This window comes from Trachinotus anak, unplaced genomic scaffold (assembly GCF_046630095.1).
Source record: "Trachinotus anak isolate AG129_WGS33_773 ecotype Australia unplaced genomic scaffold, CSIRO_AGI_Tana_v1 ptg000013l, whole genome shotgun sequence".
NCBI classification, from domain to species: domain Eukaryota; kingdom Metazoa; phylum Chordata; class Actinopteri; order Carangiformes; family Carangidae; genus Trachinotus; species Trachinotus anak.
In genome coordinates, this window is record NW_027273864.1 from 18,917,780 (window position 1) to 18,940,085 (window position 22,306).

At 40.3% G+C, this 22,306-nt stretch overlaps 3 protein-coding genes across 4 annotated transcripts in view; all 3 read right to left on the reverse strand.

Annotated features, from left to right (window-relative positions):
* trim62.1 (tripartite motif containing 62, tandem duplicate 1) overlaps nt 1-5,450 on the reverse strand; it is a 32,999-nt gene extending 27,549 nt beyond the window's left edge. The window contains exons 1-2 of the mRNA XM_071493536.1: nt 5,318-5,450; nt 3,557-4,112 (exon numbers count right to left, since the gene is read on the reverse strand). Coding sequence (XP_071349637.1) covers nt 3,557-3,964 — 408 coding nt within the window. The 5' untranslated portion in view covers nt 3,965-4,112; nt 5,318-5,450. The remainder of the gene's footprint in view (nt 1-3,556; nt 4,113-5,317) is intronic.
* Nucleotides 5,451-6,939: 1,489 nt separating this feature from the next.
* On the reverse strand, nt 6,940-12,850 carry tnfrsf1b (tumor necrosis factor receptor superfamily, member 1B). The gene is made up of 9 exons (XM_071493535.1): nt 12,679-12,850; nt 11,154-11,259; nt 9,756-9,881; nt 9,459-9,617; nt 8,951-9,044; nt 8,619-8,866; nt 8,411-8,497; nt 8,143-8,201; nt 6,940-7,645 (listed from the first exon to the last, which is right to left on the reverse strand). Exons 1-9 carry the CDS (start codon nt 12,727-12,729, stop codon nt 7,115-7,117), a joined length of 1,461 nt encoding a protein of 486 aa, XP_071349636.1. The 5' UTR covers nt 12,730-12,850; the 3' UTR covers nt 6,940-7,114.
* Nucleotides 12,851-15,223: 2,373 nt separating this feature from the next.
* On the reverse strand, nt 15,224-21,966 carry miip (migration and invasion inhibitory protein). 2 transcript variants are annotated; one of them, XM_071493538.1, is made up of 9 exons: nt 21,622-21,965; nt 21,095-21,297; nt 18,182-18,287; nt 17,977-18,088; nt 17,791-17,870; nt 17,551-17,677; nt 16,444-16,540; nt 16,236-16,355; nt 15,224-16,090 (listed from the first exon to the last, which is right to left on the reverse strand). In XM_071493538.1, the coding sequence occupies exons 1-9, from the start codon at nt 21,854-21,856 to the stop codon at nt 15,956-15,958; spliced, it is 1,215 nt and encodes a 404-aa protein (XP_071349639.1). In that variant the 5' UTR covers nt 21,857-21,965; the 3' UTR covers nt 15,224-15,955. The 2 variants fall into 2 exon arrangements, with proteins under 2 accessions (XP_071349639.1, XP_071349638.1); XM_071493537.1 differs by having other exon boundaries at nt 15,713-16,090; nt 17,791-17,882; nt 21,622-21,966.
* Between the last annotated feature and the right edge of the window lie 340 nt (nt 21,967-22,306).

Consider the following 22,306-nt stretch of genomic DNA (forward strand, 5'->3'; position numbering starts at 1 on the left):
AGTTAAGGCTTACGTAATGCATAAGCCATGAATACAAACCCATTACCAAATTATTTATTTAGAGATCAAGTGCTCCTCCTGATGTGTCACCAAAGGAATTGAGCAGCTCTGGATCACAAATTACTGTTTTTATGTTTCTGTATTTCATCACAGTGCCCGATTGTAAGGGTTGGTCCAAATGTCTGAGTCGGGGTGATTACTGTAAATGTTGATTGGATTGCGCAGTTCTGATTGTGAAACACATTAATCGTGAGTGCTGTGCTGTCTGAAGAAAGGTGGGTAACACCAAGGTGATGGAGCATGTGCATGTGTTATCCTGCTCCTCTAGCAGTTGATCGGGTGAGAGGATGATGTAATCTAATAACAGACACTGCTGGGAAAATGGACAGTAATAGTGAATCATTATTCCTCAGATATCAGTATGTTCTTTTTAATAACTCTGGGAAAAAATAATGACTCAAGAATATATTGCAATTTTAACAAAACCACAACCAAGCCTCTTGGTGAACTCCTCTTAAAGAGCCAAAGTGTCAAACAATTCAACACAAAGAGACTAAGCTTTGGCTTTTAATCCCTCGCCCCTCATCTACCAACTTTCCCACCCTACAAAAACTCTAAGGTTCATTTTAAAAGAGGCCACCAAGCTGGCACATGTGCCCCTCTGGCCTAGATAGTCAAAGCACTGGAGCTGATTGCTGCTGCACTTTAACACATCCTCACCATGTTGTTTTGGCACTTTAGTTAAGCATTGTCAAGCCTGATGCTAAAAGTGAAGTTAGTGCCTGCGGACATAACTCTCACGCATTTGTATCTAACACAGCTCCTGTCTCCTCACTGCACAAAAATGTAAAAAATTAAATATGTGAGCTGACTATTATGACAGGGTTCACAGTTACAGTAGACACATTCCTAATAAAATGTACTTTGTGATCTGTAATGAATGTGACAGAAAATAATTGTAACACCATCTGCTGCTTGTTCTAAAGTTTGTTACTGTCTGGTAGGGACGAAATGTTACATAACAAACCATCCCACTTGTAGATCTAAAACAGCAAGAATGCCAAGCTCATCTTGGGACGTGGTTGTTTCCGATGGGGCCTCTGTGTACTCATGCTCTCTCTCACTATTGTAGATCTGGGAAGTCTCCAAAGCTCCTGCCAGAATACCAAATGCCAGATCGGCGCCTTGAAAGGAGCTCCAAGCAGAGGGACAAGCTGGTGTCCAAGAAAAGAGAAACATCTTGTACTGGGCCTAATTACTTCTGCTCCCAGATTACACAGTTTTGACCTTTCTCAGGCTTTCAGTGCAGAGCCTGATTGGAAGTTAAGGAGAACAGCACTGATGTTCACAGTACTGTTAATTAAATTTAACACAGAACACAGACGGGTACGACTGTAGCTCCGTACTAACCACTGACTGTTTACATGTAATCTATTACTTGAATTCATTGTGCCTGTCTTTTATTCCATGATTAATGGCCTTATTTTGGCCTCATAAACAGCTCAATGGGACAAATTGATTATAATCCAAATAAAACATTAATTTTTTTCATAAAAAACTACAGACTAATTTTGCTCTAACTAATAAGCAAGCAGCATATCCATCATATCTGTTGTAGCCTCAATAGCAGCTGCTTAGAGGAGTTAGTATTTCATATAGAAATTAGAAATACATCACCTTAAACGTATTTCTACTGTAAGTTGATTTACAAGAACCTGCATTGTTATGCAATCTAATCCACACTTGCTTTTATCTTTGTGGCCATTTTTTTGGTCCTGAAATAGGAAGACGATGCACTTATTCTTTATCCATCTCACAAAGCTCTGACTGACTTGGTTTATTCTCCAACACTTTGAAGGAGAACAACACCAGACCTATTTAAAATCACTGAAAATCTGCAATTCAGGTTGATGTGAGATCTAGGCTATATGTGCTAAAATCTAAGACAATAAATACAGATGTAACCATGACACTTAATACAATTTAACCATATTTACTTGGATAACATTACATATAGTGATAATTTTCTCCAGTTCTAAAGTTTGCCCTCATTAATTACAGTACTTCTGGACCGGACCGCTTAATAATGGTTAATAATGCTTTTGGTCATACATGCTTCCATTCGAAAACGAATTATATAAATGACTGTTATTCATTGATTTGTCTCCCTACCTCTCTATCAGATAGAGTTTATAAATCAGCTGCAGTCTGCATATAGACCTGCTCATTGATTTGGAGCATGGAGGGCAGAATGAGCTTGCAGTTGTCAAAGATGCACTTTCAGAGGGGCGTAAGAGGTCACTGGAATGAATAGGCCATCACACTGATACAGTCTCTGCAACCAAAAGCAGAGATAATGCAGTGTGGTCGATGGTCTATGGTCTATGCTGCAATGAGGGAGTGTAAACCTTGAATAACTGCACAGCTGAGTGTCAACCATCAACACTTGGGTCTGTTTCTCATTAGAGGTCCCACTGTGCTATTTGCCAAGAAAACTGGATATCAAATGCTTTTTATGTTAAATAAAAACAGATCTGAATATCTACTTTAGTAAGAGCAGACTTAAGAAACAAGACAGACTACATAACATTAGAGTGGAATGTGTTTCTGTGCATACTGGAGAAAGAAGGAACGGGATTAGGAGATTTGTTTCACAGTTATTGGATTTTGGCTCAGTGGGAATGGAATTATCCAAACAGTGAGAGGAAAGCAAACACTGAACCAGCCCTTTGAATGTGGAAAATATGACTCAGTGTAAACACATATGACACATTAACATACACTTTGTAAGGAAGTTCATCAAAGCTACTGTCATGGAAAGTTTACTGGCTCATTAAGGTTTCAGACTGACTGATTTCATTACTTGCTGAGTGAAGATCTCTCCACCAAAACAAACCAAATGTATTTTATTTTCTAAAGAATTTTTGTGGCATTTTGAGGCCAAATTAAGTAGAGAAGTTAAGACAGGAAACACAAGGAGAGAGATGAGGGGCTGACATGCATCGAAGGTCTCCTGCCAGACTTCAACTGTGGATGTTACATTTTATCTATAGTGCTTCTAAAATGCAAATAAACTCAAATACATCTCTACTATCACTGTGATATGTAAGTTGATGTACTATTGCTGAAATATTGCAAATATTTTTCAGAATTTATGTCATAATTTAAAAAACCGGTACAGGCAATATAAAGGCAGGTTTGACATTTATTCCTTTAAAAAAAAAACCCACTTTACTTCAGAAGGTATGACACTGACTTGAACTCACAGATGAGTCAGGTAATGTGGGCATCAGAGAGGGAAAAGTAAATTAGATATGTCTCATTCCTCACCACCTACTGTGCCCAAAGTACTCATCAGCAAAGCACAGTCTCCAAGCTGCTTCAGTGGAGATGCTCTGTAGCAGTAAAGGGACTGAGGCTGAACTGTCTGGGCAGCTCCCCTGGGGTCAGTGAGTGCAACTGCCTGAATGTGGCGCAGAGTACTGACGGGTTTAAAGAAAATGTCAGCCTCAACCTTGCTAATGAGTTGTCACAGTGTGTTTGTGCTACAGCTGACCTGTATCTCCTCGTAGGCCTCGTCAATAGTGGTCACTTGGTGCTGCTCGTGTAGCGCTGGCTCGTCGCAGAAGAAGCACACCAGACTTTTATCAGTGAGGCAGAAGAGCTTGACCTTCTCGTGGTCCTTGCAGGGATAGGAGCTCCTTTGAGCGTTAAGGATGGCGTCCAGCGGGAAGGCCGAGTAGCGCTCCACAATGTTGGACAACTTGAGACTCGGGGAGAGGAGAGGATCGGCGAAGGTCCTCCGGCACTCTGGGCAGTCTCGTGTACCGTGAGGCTCCTGTCTGCTCCAGTGCTCGGTTATGCACTTTCTACAGAAGTAGTGCTCGCAGCCAAAGCTGACGGGGTCCTGGTAGATACTGAGGCAGATGGAACAGAGGAGCTCGTCCTTCAGACAGCAAGCCATTTGCAAAGACGGAGACTGAGAGGCATCTAAGAGGGCAATGCTCTGGAGCTGGGTGTACTTGGTTTAATCTTCAGTTGAGTGGTTCACTTCCATGTGGGAGTTGACTGACAAGATCTTCAGGAGTCTTGGGATTTCACCTTTATTATGTCTGTCGAAACATGACAAATAACAGAAATAAGATGTCACTAATCTTTTATTAGTAGAGAATACCAGCGCCTAGCACACGGTCTAATACATTTATAGCGGAGAAATCATTAACTGGAGAAGATTCTTGTGGTTAAACATTGACAAACAGGATGTCAATGAAAGCCCATTTAACATATAATCTTACTCATAGAGATTTCAGTGTGCTGCCGCAGCTGGCTGTCACTTCACATAGGTAAAACTGGTTAAACCTTAGTTTGAAAGTAGAGCTGTAAACTGTTTAGCAGATCAACAGAAAATTAATCAACAAACTATAAAAATGGGAAACCGGCTTATTTAACATAAATATTTAGCCGTTTTGTTTGCTTTTTATTATAGTACATTGAATATTTTTGGGTCTCGGTCTGTGGTCACCAAAACAAATAATTTAAAGCCGTCACCTACGGTTTTGGGGAAATGATATTGCATTTCATGCATTGCGTTTTCAAAACTTTCTGACTTGATAATGGGCAAGTGGAGAAAATAAATAGCAGATTAATGGACAATTAAAATGGTCTTAAGATGCAGCCCTATATGAAAGCACTTTTAATCAGAGTACTGGAGCTTTGTTGATCAAATCACTATAAAACCAACAAAAACTAATGATGGCAGAACCTGCACAGTGTCTTGTGCTTACAACATTTAATAATGCAACAATGACATTAACCTCAATTTCAACTTCTCTGCCTTGCTACATCGCTTTCCCCTCTCACTGTGGAGGATTTACTGATATCCACAGATGAGTGTCTGCACCAATCAACAGGAAAACAGGGAAACACCTGCAGCGGTATTATCTCCTGTTCCTGTCTTCCTCCCTCACCGGTGTTAAGAAGCTTCCTGCAGGTTTCAGCTGCCTGGGCCACAAACTATCCAACCTACATATGTGCTGTGGCTTAGAACAGATGTCTTTATACTGGCTCGATCCACTTTACTTGCGAGCTGAATTTGTAAACATGACCGACCAGGACCACGACACCTCCAGCCACAGCGGGAGGATGAGAGGGAGCAGAAACACACACACACACACAAAATTGAGAAAAACACCAGTTTAATAAGCTACATATTAAAAAAGGTGGATTCGGGGGGAGCATATGGAAGATAAGGCCATATTAATATGACAATTCATAATCGAAGAAATGAATAAAAATAAGAGAAAAAGACACAACTCACCAGCCTCAGTGTAGCGACATCAGCAGCTCCAGTGCAAGTCTCTTTCAGGAAGGAGAGCAACACACAGCGGCAACAGACTGAACCATCGGCACTGAACCATGGGGGGTGGAGGGTATCACAATTTATATTCACACGATAAATGCAGTTCGTCCATAAATATGTAGATACGAAATATGAGTTAGGCTAAATGTAATTTAGGCATCAAAGTGATTTGGGGAGTGAATATAAAGCGTAAAAAAAATACAAATACAAGTATACTTATACTTATCCCCCTCTAAGAATAGAGTGGCTCAGACTTGCCCTGGTTAGCATCGCTGGCTAGCATGCTGCCTAGCCACCTTGATTACAACAAACAAACATAGAACTAAAACGAAATAGATACAAACTGCAACTTAACCCACAGGAGAAGGTGGCTTAAAAATAAGGGTACAAACTGCCATTAAATTGGACTGTCACTGTTCACCGGAACGTTTTTATGAGCCAAAAGAGAGAGGTTGTCATCTGCTGCCATGTCCACCATTAACCAGCAGGTGTCAGGAGCGACCGCAGAAAACACCCCAGTGTCCACAGTACAGGTGGTGGAGGGTACCCCACATACCAGTACCTCCATGGAAGAGGCCTAAATCTATTAAACTCATAAGGTATCTGCTAAATAATGTAGGTAAAGATAAATAAAGAGCTTTATATACAGTCTGAGGTATCTGCAGGTCTTGACTTATAAGACAATAGCCTGGAAGCTCATCAGTTCATAATGTGTTGATTTTTTTTTAGCAAAAACCTAAATTAATGAACAAATTACTTATTTATTTCTTAGTTGGTTAAAAGCATCAATCAGTCTTCTACCATTTATTTGGGTCCAGGCATGGACGGATAATGAGACAATGGGCCCTTGGGCATAGGCAAATAAAGGGCCCCCCACGCCTGTCCTATACAAGCCCCACACTAAACCAGATGTAAAACAACTTCAATTGAAATGTTTTATGACTCCTCATGGTTTTTTGAATCTTTTTTTGTAGGTCATTTTGGGATTTATTTGCGTCTTGGTAGTTTTTTTTGTCTTGTGCTCACTTTGCGTCTCTTTGGTGATACAATAAGGGTTAGGTAGTCAGCATTACAAACAAGGGTTGTGAAGTTTTGTGCGGGGAAGTGGGCATTTAAGATTCAGGTGGGTCTCATGAAATATATTATTGAGTTGCATTACGAAAGTTGCATGTCTGGAGCCACATGTGGAAAGTCACAATGTCTCAGCCTCTGCTTCTTTTCTGCTGTTTGATCTCTGTCATGTGAGTCCTCACCATTTATGTAAGTGCAATATTAAATTGCTGGGGTACCCTCTTAATGTAGACATAACGTTTTTGTGTATTTTACCATTTAAATTAAGTCTGCACGTGACTCCAGTTTGGAATCACTTATTCTTTCTTTTAAGTTGTTTTTTTTAATGATCGCATATGACTAAAATGTCAACAGTGTGCCAACAATAACAGAAAGATAGAAAGTAGTCGAAATAGTAGTAGTAGAAATTTGATATCAACTCTTTTTACCTTACTACAGGTGACATGGGAGAATTTACATCCATTTTTAATTTGCAAATACTTGTACTTACACTGCATCACAAACGGAGAGACAATATTCACATCTTTATTTACCATATTCTGTATATACATATATACACACATATTAAGAGTATGATTTTGCTATGGAAACACAACAAGGGTTTAAGCTTGTCATGTCCTCATAAAAACAGTCAGATTGTTGTCAATGTTGCATCATGACAGAAACTAACCAATTTATCAGTCTTCATACACTGTAACTTGCACTGTCCTGCACTGACATCAGTGACTGTTTGCCATCTTCTTGCTGTGGGACACTAAAGGACCCTTCTTCCTCTCCAAAGGGAAGTTCACAGTCTGTTTCTTTCAAGTTTGTGGGCATGACAGATGGCGTCCCACAAGACCCATTTCCTATGTGGAAAGTGATGTTGACATTGACATGTGGACTGGAGGTTACAGGGCTGATGATCTGCGGACTGGTGGGCTGAGAGGAAGGCTGTGAGGGGACACTGGGCAGAGGTGTGACAGGCTCTGCATTTGAAATTAAAGTCATCGGCTCTGATAGAGCAGAGTATGAATTGTTAAGAGCGATAGTGGATTGCAAAGGGCCGATGGACTCGTGGCTGCTGCAGCCATCTGTTCGGGTTGAAGTTTCAGTATTGGTACTAGACTGACTATGGTCACTGTAGGCTTCCCCTTTTCCCAGCAGACACTGTTGTTCTACTGAGTAAACTTTGACTGGAGTCATCTGAGTTTCCCCCAAATAACCCTGATTGAGCTGCAATAGAAAGAAATGTGAAGTTTAATTTTCAGTATTTTATATGACCATAAATGCAGTCACTGGCCACTTTATTAGGTACACCTGTACAGTCTAATGCATTCAAATACAGCTGTTCTGCCATAAAGTCTTCTTGTTTTCAGTTAGATGTGTTACTGGATTGAGGTCATAGTAAGTGATGGTGATGCACTATATTCAGAGGGGTTTTAATATTCAGCCCCCCTTATATATGTAAATAGGACATAGAATTAGAAGCAGCTCTGAATATAAAGTAGTCCAGTACAACACCCATAGATATGACCCCAGAAATAATCATGTTATTGAATTTATGCATTTCTGACAGTGTATCCAAAAACTAAAAATTATAAACTTTGTAAGTTTTAGAATTTATGGTAGAGCTGTTGTATTGAATTGCAACAGGTTGCACAGGTGTACCTAATAAAATGGTCACTGAGTATATATGCAATCATGAAAAAGAAAAGCCAAGCAAGACTCACTTTATCACCACTCTCACAGTTTCCATTTGCATCCACTTTAGGATGAAATTGTCCTGTGCCTGGGGGAAAAAAACCCCAAAATGCTGAGTTAACATCCAAAAATGGCATTTAAGGAAGTGAAAATATGACACAGTTCCTGTTAAGAAGTTGACAAATAATGGTCATTATTATTCTGTAGTTCAAGTTCATATAGAGGATGAATATGATCTAGATACAATTATAGCTTTCCCACAAAACAAGAACAATGTTTTTTGCAGAATATAGTTACCTGTCTTGCAGACACGTTTGTAAAAGCACACCAGAATGATAGTGATGAAAAACAAAATGAGTCCAGCGATGCTGGCAATGACAGCAGCTAACACAGAGGTCAAAACAGACACAACACAGAGGCAGAAAGAGAGAAATATTGAAATACTTATTATACCTCACAGTTTTCTCACGGTGAATGCTTAAAAACACCAAATCAGTTACCATACCCAGTTTAATGTCAGGTTCTGTGTGTGGTATTGGGCTTTTTGTTGAATGGTATAGTTCCTTTAAAACAGGCGGTGTGAAGTCTGAGATTACTAAGACTCTGCTCCTCGTTGTACTTGTAGTTGTGAACACATTGCCAACGTCACGCTCTTGTGTTGTATTTTGAAGCTGCGCGGTTGTAACATCATGATGTTCACACACATTGTCCGAGGTAGTGTTGCCTTTTCTAACAACAGCACTCCCGTGACAGCTGTAGAAACACAAAGACAGAGGTAAAAGAGCCAACTTTCGAATAGCTGTATAGGCCTACATTATGTGGGCTTCCTACACTCACTTTGTATGAGGCTGACAGCGATCTGTGTTGGAGTTTTTGTCAGAGAAAGTCCCATCGGGGCATTGTTCACACTTCACATCTGACTTTGCTGTCCCTGAGAACATCAACCAAGCATGTTGCAGTTTACTCACATTTCACCACATTTCACATTTGATTTCAACTTTTTTATACATACATATGTAACATGGTACACTTTGGATTACTTATTAAGTCTGACAATACATGGTTGATATATACCTTAGAGGCAGGTGTATTAAAAGCACTTATATGAAGGATATAACGCAATTAATTGGATTACAGAACTATATAAAGACAATATATATAAAAGCAATGGTAGACTGATAGTCAAGAGCACCTTTTCTACAAACTGTAATTCTATTCTTGACATGTGAAATTTACGATAATTATGAAGGGCCCTCACAAAAAGGAGATTTCCATAAGGTTTGATGTAAGAATTACTTGCATGGTAACACACTTAGTGACTATTGAAAAATAGCAGATGCTGTACCTGGCACAGACACTCCATAACCAGCTTTGCATAGACTGTATTTCCTACATTCTGTGCAGTGCAGGTCATCAAATCCCATCATACAATACATCCCAGGCATGCACTTACACCTGGCCTTCGTGGTAGGGGAGCAGTGCTGGGCGTGCTGTAGACCTTTTTCTGGTTATATACAGAAACATGTTTTTCTCACTGGGACAGTCATGTATTAAAAAAAGTAGAACAAGACAATAAATCAAGAGATATGAAATAGAGTCAGCATCCTTTCTATCAATGGAGATTTACAGTGCAGCTACTGACTTGATTTGCATTTTTCACAAGCGAAGCAGTTGTTGGCAAAGTTCCAGCCCTCCATGTGCTGGTCCCGTTCACATGGCTTACACACAGTGTCAGTAGTCTCGGTGCAGGTCTCTATCAGTCGCTCACCTGTATATGTACAGGAATGCATCCACATTAATCCGCACAAGTCACTGCATTTTTTACACATTTTACAAGAACATATACATATTGTAACATGAAAATGTGAAGATTTAACATCATCTCTCATATGTTTTTCTTTTTACATCATAGTTTTCATTTGTGAGATTTACTGTCATTAATAACTAATGCAATTAGAAGTGTTAATTTTTTTCATTCAGATGCTTGAGAGCAGTAAGATATAGTGGCTATCAATCAAACACATACATTTTACAGCATTCAGATAAACACCGTCTGCTAACCTCACTCACTCCATAGTAGAGAAATGGGATGTAAAACAATTAACTCCACACTGAGCGGGAGAGATGAGGTTAGCAGACACAGGAGATATCAACAGTTTTTATAAAAATCCTTACATGATTATTGGGAATGGGTGTAGAGGACAGCTCGTATGAGCTGCAGCTCATGCTGCACTGCTGGCCACACCTGAACCGCAGATGTCACTGCTGGTTCTGTTCAAAGCCAAAACACTTGCTGTGCCACATAAGCTACAATGGTACCTTTAATCTCAATCCCTTTAATAGAAATAGAAGTCAACAAATTGAGGGACATGTGGACAGAAGGGCAGCACGAACAAGTTTATGTTAAATCAAAGCGATGAAACTGATCTGACATTTTTCCATGTATCATACTTATAATACCAGGAATAACTAGCTCTACACTGCAGTGCAAAATCATGTTTAATGACATTTGGATGAAAAATTGGTCAAAATCTAACTGAAAGTCAAAGACTAAAATACTTTTTGCTGCCATTGAAAAAACAATTATACAAACATCCTTTTAAGCCACTGATTGACTTCTTTATTTTGTTGTACTTGCCTATAAATGGCTCATCAACTGGTTCAAAGATGAGCAGTTTTAGTTTATAATCTTTAAACACTGCTGTATATCATGTTTTTTAGCCACAAATGAAGACCCCTTATACAGGATATTCATTTTAAGACAAGTCAGCAGGAAACATTAAAGAGTCAGCTTCATATCGTTTTTCACTTTTTGTTTCTCTATACGAGACAAGGAAAGTAATAAATATCTTTAGCTAATTACTATTTTTCTCCTTTCACACCTCCACGCCCAAGCTTTAAACAACAAAGGTTTAAGTTGATGTGTCATGTTTCAGTACAGTACCCAAGCACTGATATGAGTCTAGGTGGTTTTTTTTTCTTTTAATGAAACTTCATTAAAAATTGCAGTCCTAGCTGTTGTTCACAGCACAGCACTTACCAGGACGGCACTTCTTGCAGCACCGCTTAGTTCCTTCAGGCATGTATTCACTTGTTGAGTTGCGACACCTTCCATCTGAGTCCACCTTATAAGGCTGCGAACACACCTACAGGAAAGTGAGACGATGCTTATCTTTTGCTAGTCAGATGAAAATAGTGGTGAACATAAAAGTCATTTCGCATAACCCACTGACACACATGCAGAACCACATTAAACCGGTTGGAGGGGTTTCAGGTAAACTGAGTAACTTTGAAACTACTTACTTTAAAAATCTTTGCAGGCCTGACATGCATGTGCCAGACATTTATTCTTGAAATGTACCTGCTCTGAAGTAAACTATAAAGCTACACCTTCAACCAACCATCAATAAAGACAGTAATTTGAAAATCAACAATTTAGTCAGTGGCTAACAGGGGAAACAGACAAGTTGACCAATGAATGGTTAAACGTTTCATTATGTTAAAGAAAGACTTCAAGTAGTACCTGATCACCCACACCTGCGCCCACTTTTTCCCTTTTGTTCCAGGCCTGAGCTGCAGACATGGTCAAACAGGCAGACATTGTTCTGAATTTGTAGGAGGTGCATTTCACCTTCACAGTATCTCTACTCTGTGTGGGGCTATCTAAAATGTTTGGGCTTTGAGCACTGCACACATGCATTCAAGTTGTAATGCAGGTACAAACTCACTTTACCTCCCATTACCAAAACATTATACAGTAACCACAGCATTGGTTATGCATAAACCTGAAACTGTCTTACCACAATACCCTCCAATGACAAGCAAAACTAAGAATATGCTGACAGTAGCAGTGTGTTTCTCGTATTACAGGAAATAGAGGCGGCAACCTAGAAGCCCTCACTTCTGAAGCACAAAAATTCTTCTGTAGTGACCCCTGATAGCACAGAGAGATAAACCTCTGAGTAGGGACAGTTTATCAAAAAGAACATTTTGTTTTTTCCCTCTTTCCCCTGGCTGCATGCCTTAAACCCATGTTTATGAGAAGTGCACAGTGAGAGTGAAAGACAACAGAGAGTTGCTACATCATCCCATTACTGGGTGTCTCAAGAATGAGATATTCAGTCTGAAACTGCACTGAATTCCAGACACGCGAAACCAAATATTCATAGCTTCACCACAACTACAACTATATGTTAAATCTTTACAGTATGACTCTCCACTGTAATGTCACATTGTCTAGACTCAAGACAAAACTAGCATTTATACAGAAAAGGAGTGTTAAGAGTGTTTTAAAAGAAAAGGGAAACTGTCTTTATTGGCTTCAGGACAGGTGACAAAGATACTTAATGGTAACATGTTTAAGACAGATGCGTTTCCATTTTTATGACACAACCATCATTTGACAAATTGACAAATACTGTCTATGAAAGTCCCTCGGTGCCTGTTACTTCACATTTCCCAGAATCTATTCAAGTAAAACTTAAACTGACAATTCAGACCTTTTTGTGAGTGCCTGATAAACACCGCCAGTGCATGACAGACTGAAAAACAGACACAAAGCTTACCTTGGAAGTTTGGGCACTCAGCAGAACCAGCAGTACAAGTATTTCCTTCATTGTCTCTTTAAAGAAAATTACAGACTGTAGAGGATACAGCTACCAGCGCGTACAGTGTACTGTTCATTTTATTAAGGCGGGCCAACAGTCTGTGCAAACAGCAGCAATTTCCTTGAACTGAGTCGAGTGTGTGAGGAAGGAAACGAGCTGGCAGGCTTTAACCCACATTCCGTGCTCTGATGTGAATAACCATTATGAGGTTAGACTGAGTTTAGATGAGGTTAAAAACTGATGCCATACTTCCATATGGAAGACAGCTGATATCTATTGCAATAGAAGTTTTGATGTTCTATAGAAACACGAAAACTTAATGTTATGTTTAATGGTTTTAAGCATTGAATCAAAGTAGATTTAATGTGGCTTTTTAAGACAACAGAAAAAGACTCTTTAATGTCAGAATGAAAACAGATATCCACTGTCTAAGTGCTCTGAATTTATTCTAAAGATACAATACAAAACGTCTTGCTTGTAGGGCACCCCTAAATCATCACAGCAGATATTTTTACGTGTCACAGCAGGAGAAGCACGGGTGGATCTAATAATACTAACAATGGATCAGTTCCACTAAGTGTCCCAGTAAACCACCCCAGTGAATGGTAACAAAAAACCAAATGTGGGGTCGCTAGACCGCCAATTTAAATGGGACACAGTCATCATTAATGTGCTGGATTTCGCATGTGATTTTCCTGCTGTGACATATGAAAATATCTGCTGTCAGAATAGCACACGATTAATTTCTTAAATGGAAATCACCTGGACTTTCAGTCTGGAAAGTCCAACACTTGGTCAGTCGGTACCATTTCAAAACCCCTAGTATATAGTCAAATATACTGGTCCCGCTCCTTGTATTCAATATGTAAAACCCCTACATTGTGAATTATGATCTCATTCAAAAATTAAAATAGTATTAGTCATGTAGGTGTAAAATAGAAATAACCCCAAAACAGGAAGTGGAAACCTTGAGATTTTCTCTTCTTGTTTATAAACAAAAAAGGCCAGATACAGTATAAACGCACAGACCCCAGGTTGGTATGCAGTGTCAACTGTGACACGTATTGTTGTAGGTATTGCACAGTTTGAAAACTCAACATCAACCCAAGTTACTGTCTTTAGGAGAATCAATTCATGCTGCTGGGTTTCTAAGCTGTCTCAGGATACTGTAGCTAACAGTTACATTTGTGATGAAAGAAAAAAAAAAAAAGTCAACAAGAAACCCAGGCTGAGCTCTATGTGACCGCCATTGGTGAAGTGTTCCTGAAACAAGGCACTAAAAGTCACTTAAAGTGTGCCCATTTTAAATGCCCATGTGCTTCACTTTGTTCCTGCGTGAGATGATGACATTTCACAATAAAGTTTCCCCTCCCACATCCTCAACATTTCTCTGGTACTGAAGTACAGCACTAGCAGTCCTCTTGTTCATTGTGCTCTTGATACGTTTATGTCCATTATATTAAATACGTTTTACCATGTAAATCTGAAGTGATTTTAAGTCAGACTGTCAGTGTGTAACCGGGTTTGTTGCTACAGTATAAAACGTGACCATCACCTTCTTTACATTTTGGCCTACTTTCATGTGTCGGTGTCCTGATCTTCGATTCTGTACTTTACTGTTGAGTAATTTCCAACAGTACAACGCAATTGTTAAGATTTTTAAATGACCGATTTGCAACTTGTTTGCGTCAGGTATGAACATACTGTCTGCTTTTATTTTTTCTGTAGTTTCATTCTTATTGTGTTGCAGTTTAGTACAGACAATTAAAATCATTGTTCGTCTATATCAGTAGGATAATGCAATGACAATGGTGCTCACTTATCAGTCTCAAATGAGTTTCAAATCCTGTTCATTTCCAAGGTAACCAATTGACTGCTTGGAGATAGATTTAAATGTAATTGTTCTTTTCTCTAGCAGTATGGTAATACTTTGACAAATGAAAGATGGTCAGTTTTATTCATATGAAAATTCACCTAGTATCTTCTAGAAAAACATTGGTTTTCTAGAAGGTTCCTGTAAGCTCAGATTGAGCACCTGATCAAAGCCAAGTCAGTTTATTGACAAAGACCTGTCAGTAAGATATTGGACTTGAAGCCAATGAGCAACTCAGCAACTTTGAATCATATTGTCTGTCTAATGAAAAAAAACAAAAAAAAAAACATCTGTGACATGAGCGTTTGAAGATATGAAACGAGTTTCACTAGAATCATTTCCCTTAAAAACTGTTTGCGGCAAAAATCAAACAAAGTACTACTAAGTCTTACCTTACACAAAGTTTCTCTCAGATAACTATCTCACTAAGATAACTATCAACAGTCAGATACAATACAACAGTGCGCAGATGAAAGATGTTGATTTGCTTTGAAAAGCTGTTTGTGCCTTAAAACATGAAAGTACTATGATTTCAACACACAGCAGGTCACCAGAATCTCATAAAACATTGTTGTTGAACTGGAATCATGAAAAAATTAATAAACTCAAGAAAGTAAAGGAAGCGACACCTTCACTTTTATCGACTTTATTGAATACGCCCCGACACGTTTTGTGTACTATCTAACCTCTTCAAATACAATAGCCTGCATGACACGAACTGGAAAAAGTCATGTCATAGGTGGGATGGCTACAGTATTTGACACCATGTATAGGTGGTTGTGGTTTCCTGTGAAATGCAACATCTCTATAGTACATACTGTCCTTATTTCTACAATGTTCACAGGCTCACAGTGAGGAAGTGTCAAAGGCAGTTAAAAACAGAAGTATGCATAAACCCGGGAGCCAAAGAAAACAGCTGGAAAAGGAAACACAAATTGCTATTTCTCAACAACAGAAGATTCAAAATGACTCCCTTAATGTTGTGAAATTTACATGGCAAACTCAAAATTTTGTGGTGTAACGTTCTGATCCTTTGCTTCATGTCCACAAGGCTGCTGACAGTCACAAGTGGAGCCTAAATTGGCTCAGAAAAAATGAAGAACTAAAATGCAGCTCCTGTCAACATAAAATATGCTGCTCTGTCACATGCTTTTATTCACATCATGTATGAGTAATTAGACAAAAAACATACCCAGTATGAAGCATTTCATTCTCTTGAAAACAAATTACCTTAGATCAATTTACAATCAGGCACAGATAGTTAAAAGATGCACATAGAAATGGAAAATCATTTTGGGTGGAGTCAAATGGCTTGCACAGACGACAAGGATCACTTAAAAATAGATTTTGATGTTTGGTTTGTCAGCACATTGGGTAAGATATGCTTCCTAGTTTAGTTTTAGGAGAGAAGTGCTGGAAGTTGTGACGAGCCAAGCGTGACACATTTGAGATCTGGTCAGAGATCTGGTGACTGGACACTTGGGGCACAGAGAGATCCTGAAAAATAACATAAGCATCATTTGACAACTGTACCATTTTTTGTATTCTAATATTTGGACTTATTGTATTTTTATATTGCATTATTATTATTATTATAATTATTATTGTTTTGAGATACAGTTGTAAGGCTGCAGTGTCTCACTTCCAGTTCCTTGTTCAGTGACTCTGTCGAGCTCTTCATGTTCAAACTGCTCCGCAGATCGAGGGTGCTGGGTGGCGGCAGGGTGGTCTGACCTGTGTGCAACCAGCCTGAGAGACAGTGCTGGAAAGTAGTGAAGAGAGCCACTGAGATGAAAAAAGACTGTGGAACACTGATAAAATGTTAACTTAGACATACAACACCTACTCACCGATGGTAACCCCAAACTATCAGAAGGGTCAAAGCTGCATCGCCGATGAGCTTTGTACTTGTAATGTGGCAAAAGGGTGGAGCGAGGGATGCTGACCCTTACAGAAACAAACAATAAAAAAAACAATAAGAAGGGTAAGTGTATTTAAACTCTACAAAAAGTGTAGAAATCACCTGAACCCACGGCCTTGGTACATTGCCCTTTTATTTTGCTTTAATAAGTTTAAAGGAACACACACTACAACTATTGGCACCATTATTTGACGACAGCAATTGTAGACATACACGCTCTTCAGAGTATTCAGACTCCTTCACCTTATTGTGTAGTAGATTTAATTATAAGTGAATAAAATTGCCATTTATGCCCATCAATCCACACTCAATACTCCATAATGGCAAAGTAAAAAAGTGATTTTAGAAATTTTTGCATATTTATTACATATCAAAAACTGAAATCCCTCATTTATTCAGATCCTTTACTGTGGCGCTCCAAATTGTGGTCAGGTGCATCCTGTTTGCTTTAATTATTGTTGAGATGTGTCTACAGCTTGATTGGAGTTTACCTGTAGCAAACTGCCTGGACACTGTTTAGAAAAACACTCATTTGTGGATGTACGGCCCAACGATTCTCACTGCATGTCGAGACACAGATCAGACCAAGGGTATAAAACCATTTCTAAAGCTTTGAGTGAAGGGCCATGGTCAGTGAGGTGACAAATAACCCAAGTCTGAAAGGACGACCATCCCAGCAGCACTCCATCAATTAGGCCTTGCCCATCACCTGGCTACTACCATCCCTACACTGAAGCATGGTGGTGGCAGCATCATGCTATTGGGGGGAGGGCTTCTCAGCAGCCAGGACAGGGAGACTGGTGAGAACTGAGGAATGTCCACAAAGAGAAGGGGTCTGAATACTTTGTGAAGCCACTGTACAAGTAGACCCAGGAACAGGACGTTTTAGATGCCAATACATAAACAACTCATTAAAATGACATGGCATCTTTTGGCTTCATCTAGCAGGGACACATTTAAAAATTGTCTGCTAATGCCAATTAAGTTTTTTGTTGTTCATAAGTGTTCATAAAATGCAGTTAACGCCATTTATTACCTGATAAGAGCTGGTTCAGCTGTAGAGTGAGGATGAGAGGATTTGTGCTTCCTGCACACAGGACAGCGCTCCTGAGAGTGAAGCGGGACCGGGAACAGTCTGCTGTTAATCCTGTAAGAGAATGTACCTGGAGAAGAAGAGGTGAGCAAACAGAGACAAGAGTTCCTTCAGCTGTCACTAAAAGAAAAATTTGAGTCCTGAGAGTAGTAGTATTCAAATAAGCAACCCGACCCCTCTTACATTGATGAGTGTCTGTGTTACTTCCTGGGTCATCCTTGTCTGTTGGCAGCAGCAGCCCTGAATGGTTCTCCTCAGAAAATCTATGAAGAGAACTAATTAATAGTGACTTAATGAAGCCATCGTCAATCACAGGTAAACTTGACTCACATAATCAGTTGCAAGTGCAATTAAGTGAGAAGTGCTCACTCTGCTTGTGGGCTGTGGACACACTCGTCTTTATGGAGCGATCGAAACACGTGCAGGTCATTGAAGAACTCGTCAGAGCGCTCTATCAAGGAATCCTCGGCATCCAGGACTCCTTAGAGGAAAAAAACAAACATCAATTGTTAGAGCTCCATTAGACATTTATGCATTTGAAAGAGACATAAACAAAGAGACCAATAAGGAGTACCTGCGATCCAGTCATATCCAAGTAAGGGCTGCAAATGATGCCTGTCACAGGGAGGAATTTCTTCACATTCGTCAGGCTGAAATGTGACTCGCCTCTGTACCGCACTCTGCACAAAACAAATTGTAAAGAGCATTAGTAATCAATATGTTCCTCTTCAATCATTTTTGGATACAATCATCTCTTCTGTGGCTTGGCAGAAACCCATAAACATAAAAAATATAAAAGCTCTCTGCACATCCGCTGTTAACCCTGTAATGCCTGACCCCAGAAATAATGGACAGAAAATTCTGATTTCTTGAATCTGGAACCTTTATTTGGCCCTTTCACAAAATTTGAAAAAAAAAACTTACAAAAAAATATTTGCATATAGGTTTTTCCAAATTTTATACACAATTTTACTACATACTAAAATGCAAAAAATGATGTAATTATAACTTGCTTCAACAGATTAAGTGTTCACGTTAGAATATTACTAAAACTTTCAAAGAAAATGTCACTGGAAAATCGTAAAAATCGCAATTTTCTTTACCTTGATCCAGTGAGTTGGGAACTATCTGAAGGTGGCCAACTTGGATTGTCCCATGTACTGTGTTTGAATTGTTGTAGTGATAAAGGTCTCAACCAGGGGTTGGAAGACAAGTATCAGATTGGATACAAGAGGGTTTTGAGTGAAGTATTTACCATAAGGTGATGCAATAGGTCTCAGAAATGCTTGTATCAAATTTGATGCATTTGGCATTATAGGGTTAAGAGGAATAGTTCACTGTACTGTAAAATTTAAGTTCATACTAAAACACAATACTCAGCATGTTGACTCTGTTGTTCCATCTGTGTTTCCTCCCACACTTTAAGGAGTCATCACTTACTATAACAGCTTCAAAAAACAGCTGAATTGGCTTAAGCTAATAAGTTTTCTGTGAACAAATGTTCGCACTTGTGGTTCCTAACAAGTCTCAAATCATTCTTATTATCTCCCATACTTCCTCAATGGTTAAATATACCACCCAACAATGCTCTGATAAATGACAACTGTAAGGTCCGTGACTGCCTGAAGAGCTTTCAGTAAGAGAAATATAGGAGATAACAACATAAACATTTGGACATAAACAAACCTAAACCCCCCCACTCCATTAATGACTTCCGTCTGGCCAACGATCTGAATGAGTTCTACTGCCGCTTTGAAAGACAATGGGACAAGCCTGACACTAACCTCCACATCAGAGCCACATCAGAACCCCCCTCCTCCTCCCCTACCAAAGGAACGTCTCTCTCTATCCTGGAGAGAGATGTCAACAGGCTTTTTAAGAAGCAGAACCCCCGCAAAGCAGCCGGTCCTGACTCTGTCTCTCCATCATCCCTGAAGCACTGTGCTGATCAGCTGTCTCCAGTGTTCACGGACATCTTCAACACCTCACTGGAGACCTGCCACGTGCCAGCCTGCTTCAAATCCTCCACCATCATCCCTGTCCCCAAAAAACCAAGGCCCACAGGACTAAATGACTATAGACCCATTGCCCTGACCTCTGTGGTCATGAAATCATTTGAGCGTCTTGTCCTGTCCCACCTCAAATCCATCACTGACCCACTCCTGGACCCCCTGCAGTTCGCCTACAGAGCCAACAGGTCTGTAGATGACGCCGTCAACATGGCTCTCCACTTCATCCTCCAGCACCTGGACTCCTCAGGGACCTATGCCAGGATCCTGTTTGTGGACTTCAGCTCTGCCTTCAACACCATCATCCCGGCTCTGCTGCAGGACAAGCTCTCCCAGCTGAGCGTGCCTGACTCCACCTGCAGGTGGATCACCGACTTCCTGTCTGACAGGAGGCAGCACGTGAAGCTAGGAAAGCACGTGTCTGACTCCCAGACCATCAGCACTGGATCCCCGCAAGGCTGCGTTCTTTCTCCTCTGCTCTTCTCCCTGTACACCAACACCTGCACCTCCAGCCATCAGTCTGTCAAGCTCCTGAAGTTTGCAGACGACACCACTCTCATTGGACTCATCTCTGATGGCGATGAGTCTGCCTACAGGTGGGAGACTGACCGTCTGGTGACCTGGTGCAGGCAGAACAACCTAGAGCTAAACGCTCTGAAGACAGTGGAAATGATAGTGGACTTCAGGAAGAGCCCAGCCCCACCCACCCCCATCTCTCTGTGTGACTCCCCCGTGGCTACCGTGGAGCATTTTCGCTTCTTGGGAACCACCATCACACAGGATCTCAAATGGGAGCTAAACATCAGCTCCCTCATCAAAAAAGCTCAGCAGAGGATGTATTTCCTGAGGCAATTGAAGAAGTTCAACCTGCCAAGGACTATGATGGTGAACTTCTACACCTCCATCATTGAGTCCATCCTCACCTCCTCCATCACCATCTGGTACGCTGCTGCCACGGAGAAGGACAATAACAGACTGCAGCGTATCATCCACTCTGCTGAGAAGGTGATTGGCTGCAATCTTCCGTCCCTCCAGGACCTGTACGCCTCAAGGACTCTGAGGCGTGCAGGGAAGATTGTAGCTGACTCCTCCCACCCTGGACACAAACTCTTTGAGACACTCCCCTCTGGCAGGAGGCTGCGGTCCTTCAGGACCAAAACCTCTCGCCACAAAAATAGCTTCTTCCCATCTGCTATTAGCCTTATCAACAAGGCTAGAGAGCCCCACTGTTGCTGATCAATTGCACCAATCACCAGAAAAAATTCCTTGTATGTGAAAACATACTTGGCAATAAAACTGATTCTGATTCTGATTCTGATTTGATATTTGGACATGCACTACACTCGATTGGCTTCAGAGAAATTGAATTATGTTGAAAATGTCAAACAGGGACAACTGATAAATATTTTACGCTACAGTATGGAGTATGGAGGTTTCCAGTGAACTTGAGTAGATCGTCCTGAGGTTCTTTTGCTTACCTGTTCATTGCTGTGATTTACTAAACAGGTCTTGGTGCTGTGTGGCCTTCTGTCCTGTAACCTGTCCTGGACTTGAGGATGTCTGTCACTGTCTTTGAAAATGTCTGATGACTCTGTATGTTGAGCAATCCCTCCTCTATGCTTGGAGGACAAAGATGCTGTGGAAACAGTGCTCAAGATGCCTGTTTGTCTCTCACATGTATCTGATGGAGACAGAGAGGAACAGATTTCCCCATCAATAATTCAACTTTTTATTTTTCATTCATCACTTTCACAGCACAGGATGCGGAGATGTAAAGTCAAAACCATACCAAAATATGCCGCAGCTTTGTGTTTAATGTGATGTGTGTGGGTTTACTCAAGTATGACAAAATGGTTTGCAAACGACTTGGTTCATTGCAGAGATTACAAAATTAACGTAATTAGGACTTCTTGGACGAAAACACAAGTCTTATCTGGTAGCTTACTCAGCTCATATCTGCAGGTTTCTATTATGCATCCAGCCTCAATGTGCAAAGTTGAATTACCAGCAAATCTCACGGTAAGTTTGGCGAGAGCGGCCTTTGCAGATCGGCGGTCTCCATCGGTGCGCGTCACCACCTCTTCAGGCCGTCTCCTCTCTTCCGCCTCGTCCTCTCTCTCCCTCTTGGGGCCCTCGCTGCAGCCGTTCAGACTCTCCAGTCTCTCTTTCTGCAGCTTCAGCTGGTTCAATAAATTTTTGTTTCGCTTTCGTAAAGCGTCCAGTCGGTCGGTGGAGGACATTTTAAAACTTAAAGCACGCTGAAATCACGTTTAGCTGATTGGAGGCGAAGCAGCTCCACTGTTTGTGAATCAAACTCGACTCCATAACAACGCGTTGACAACAATGATCTGATTGGCTGCGAACGTTCTACTCGTTATGACGTGTCACCGTCTGAGATTTCTCTTAAAGTGACAGACACACCTTTCATATAAGTTACATGACATGGTTTTGAACAACAGATGGCGCTATTTACTCACTTGGCACAGGTAATGCAGCTTTGTAAATAAACAACGATAAACAACAAATAGTATCCTACATTTCAGGCAGCAATCAGTTGCAAGAAGTCAAATTAACGTGTCTCAACATTCAACAGATAGATAGATAGATAGATAGATAGATAGATAGATAGATAGATAGATAGATAGATAGATAGATAGATAGATAGATAGATAGATAGATAGATAAAAAGT

Excerpts from the sequence above, each read along its gene's own strand:
- tnfrsf1b (XM_071493535.1), bottom strand. The coding sequence starts at position 12,729 with ATGAAGGAAATACTTGTACTGCTGGTTCTGCTGAGTGCCCAAACTTCC. Across the intron at positions 8,202-8,410 it reads CAAACGTGTCTGCAAGACAG|GCACAGGACAATTTCATCCT; the intron begins GTAACTATATTC and ends TTTTTCCCCCAG. Across the intron at positions 7,646-8,142 it reads ACTGTGAGAGTGGTGATAAA|CTCAATCAGGGTTATTTGGG; the intron begins GTGAGTCTTGCT and ends TTTCTATTGCAG.
- miip (XM_071493537.1), bottom strand. The coding sequence starts at position 21,856 with ATGTCCTCCACCGACCGACTGGACGCTTTACGAAAGCGAAACAAAAAT. Across the intron at positions 18,288-21,094 it reads TAAATCACAGCAATGAACAG|AGTGCGGTACAGAGGCGAGT; the intron begins GTAAGCAAAAGA and ends TGTTTTGTGCAG. Across the intron at positions 18,089-18,181 it reads TGGATATGACTGGATCGCAG|GAGTCCTGGATGCCGAGGAT; the intron begins GTACTCCTTATT and ends TTTTCCTCTAAG.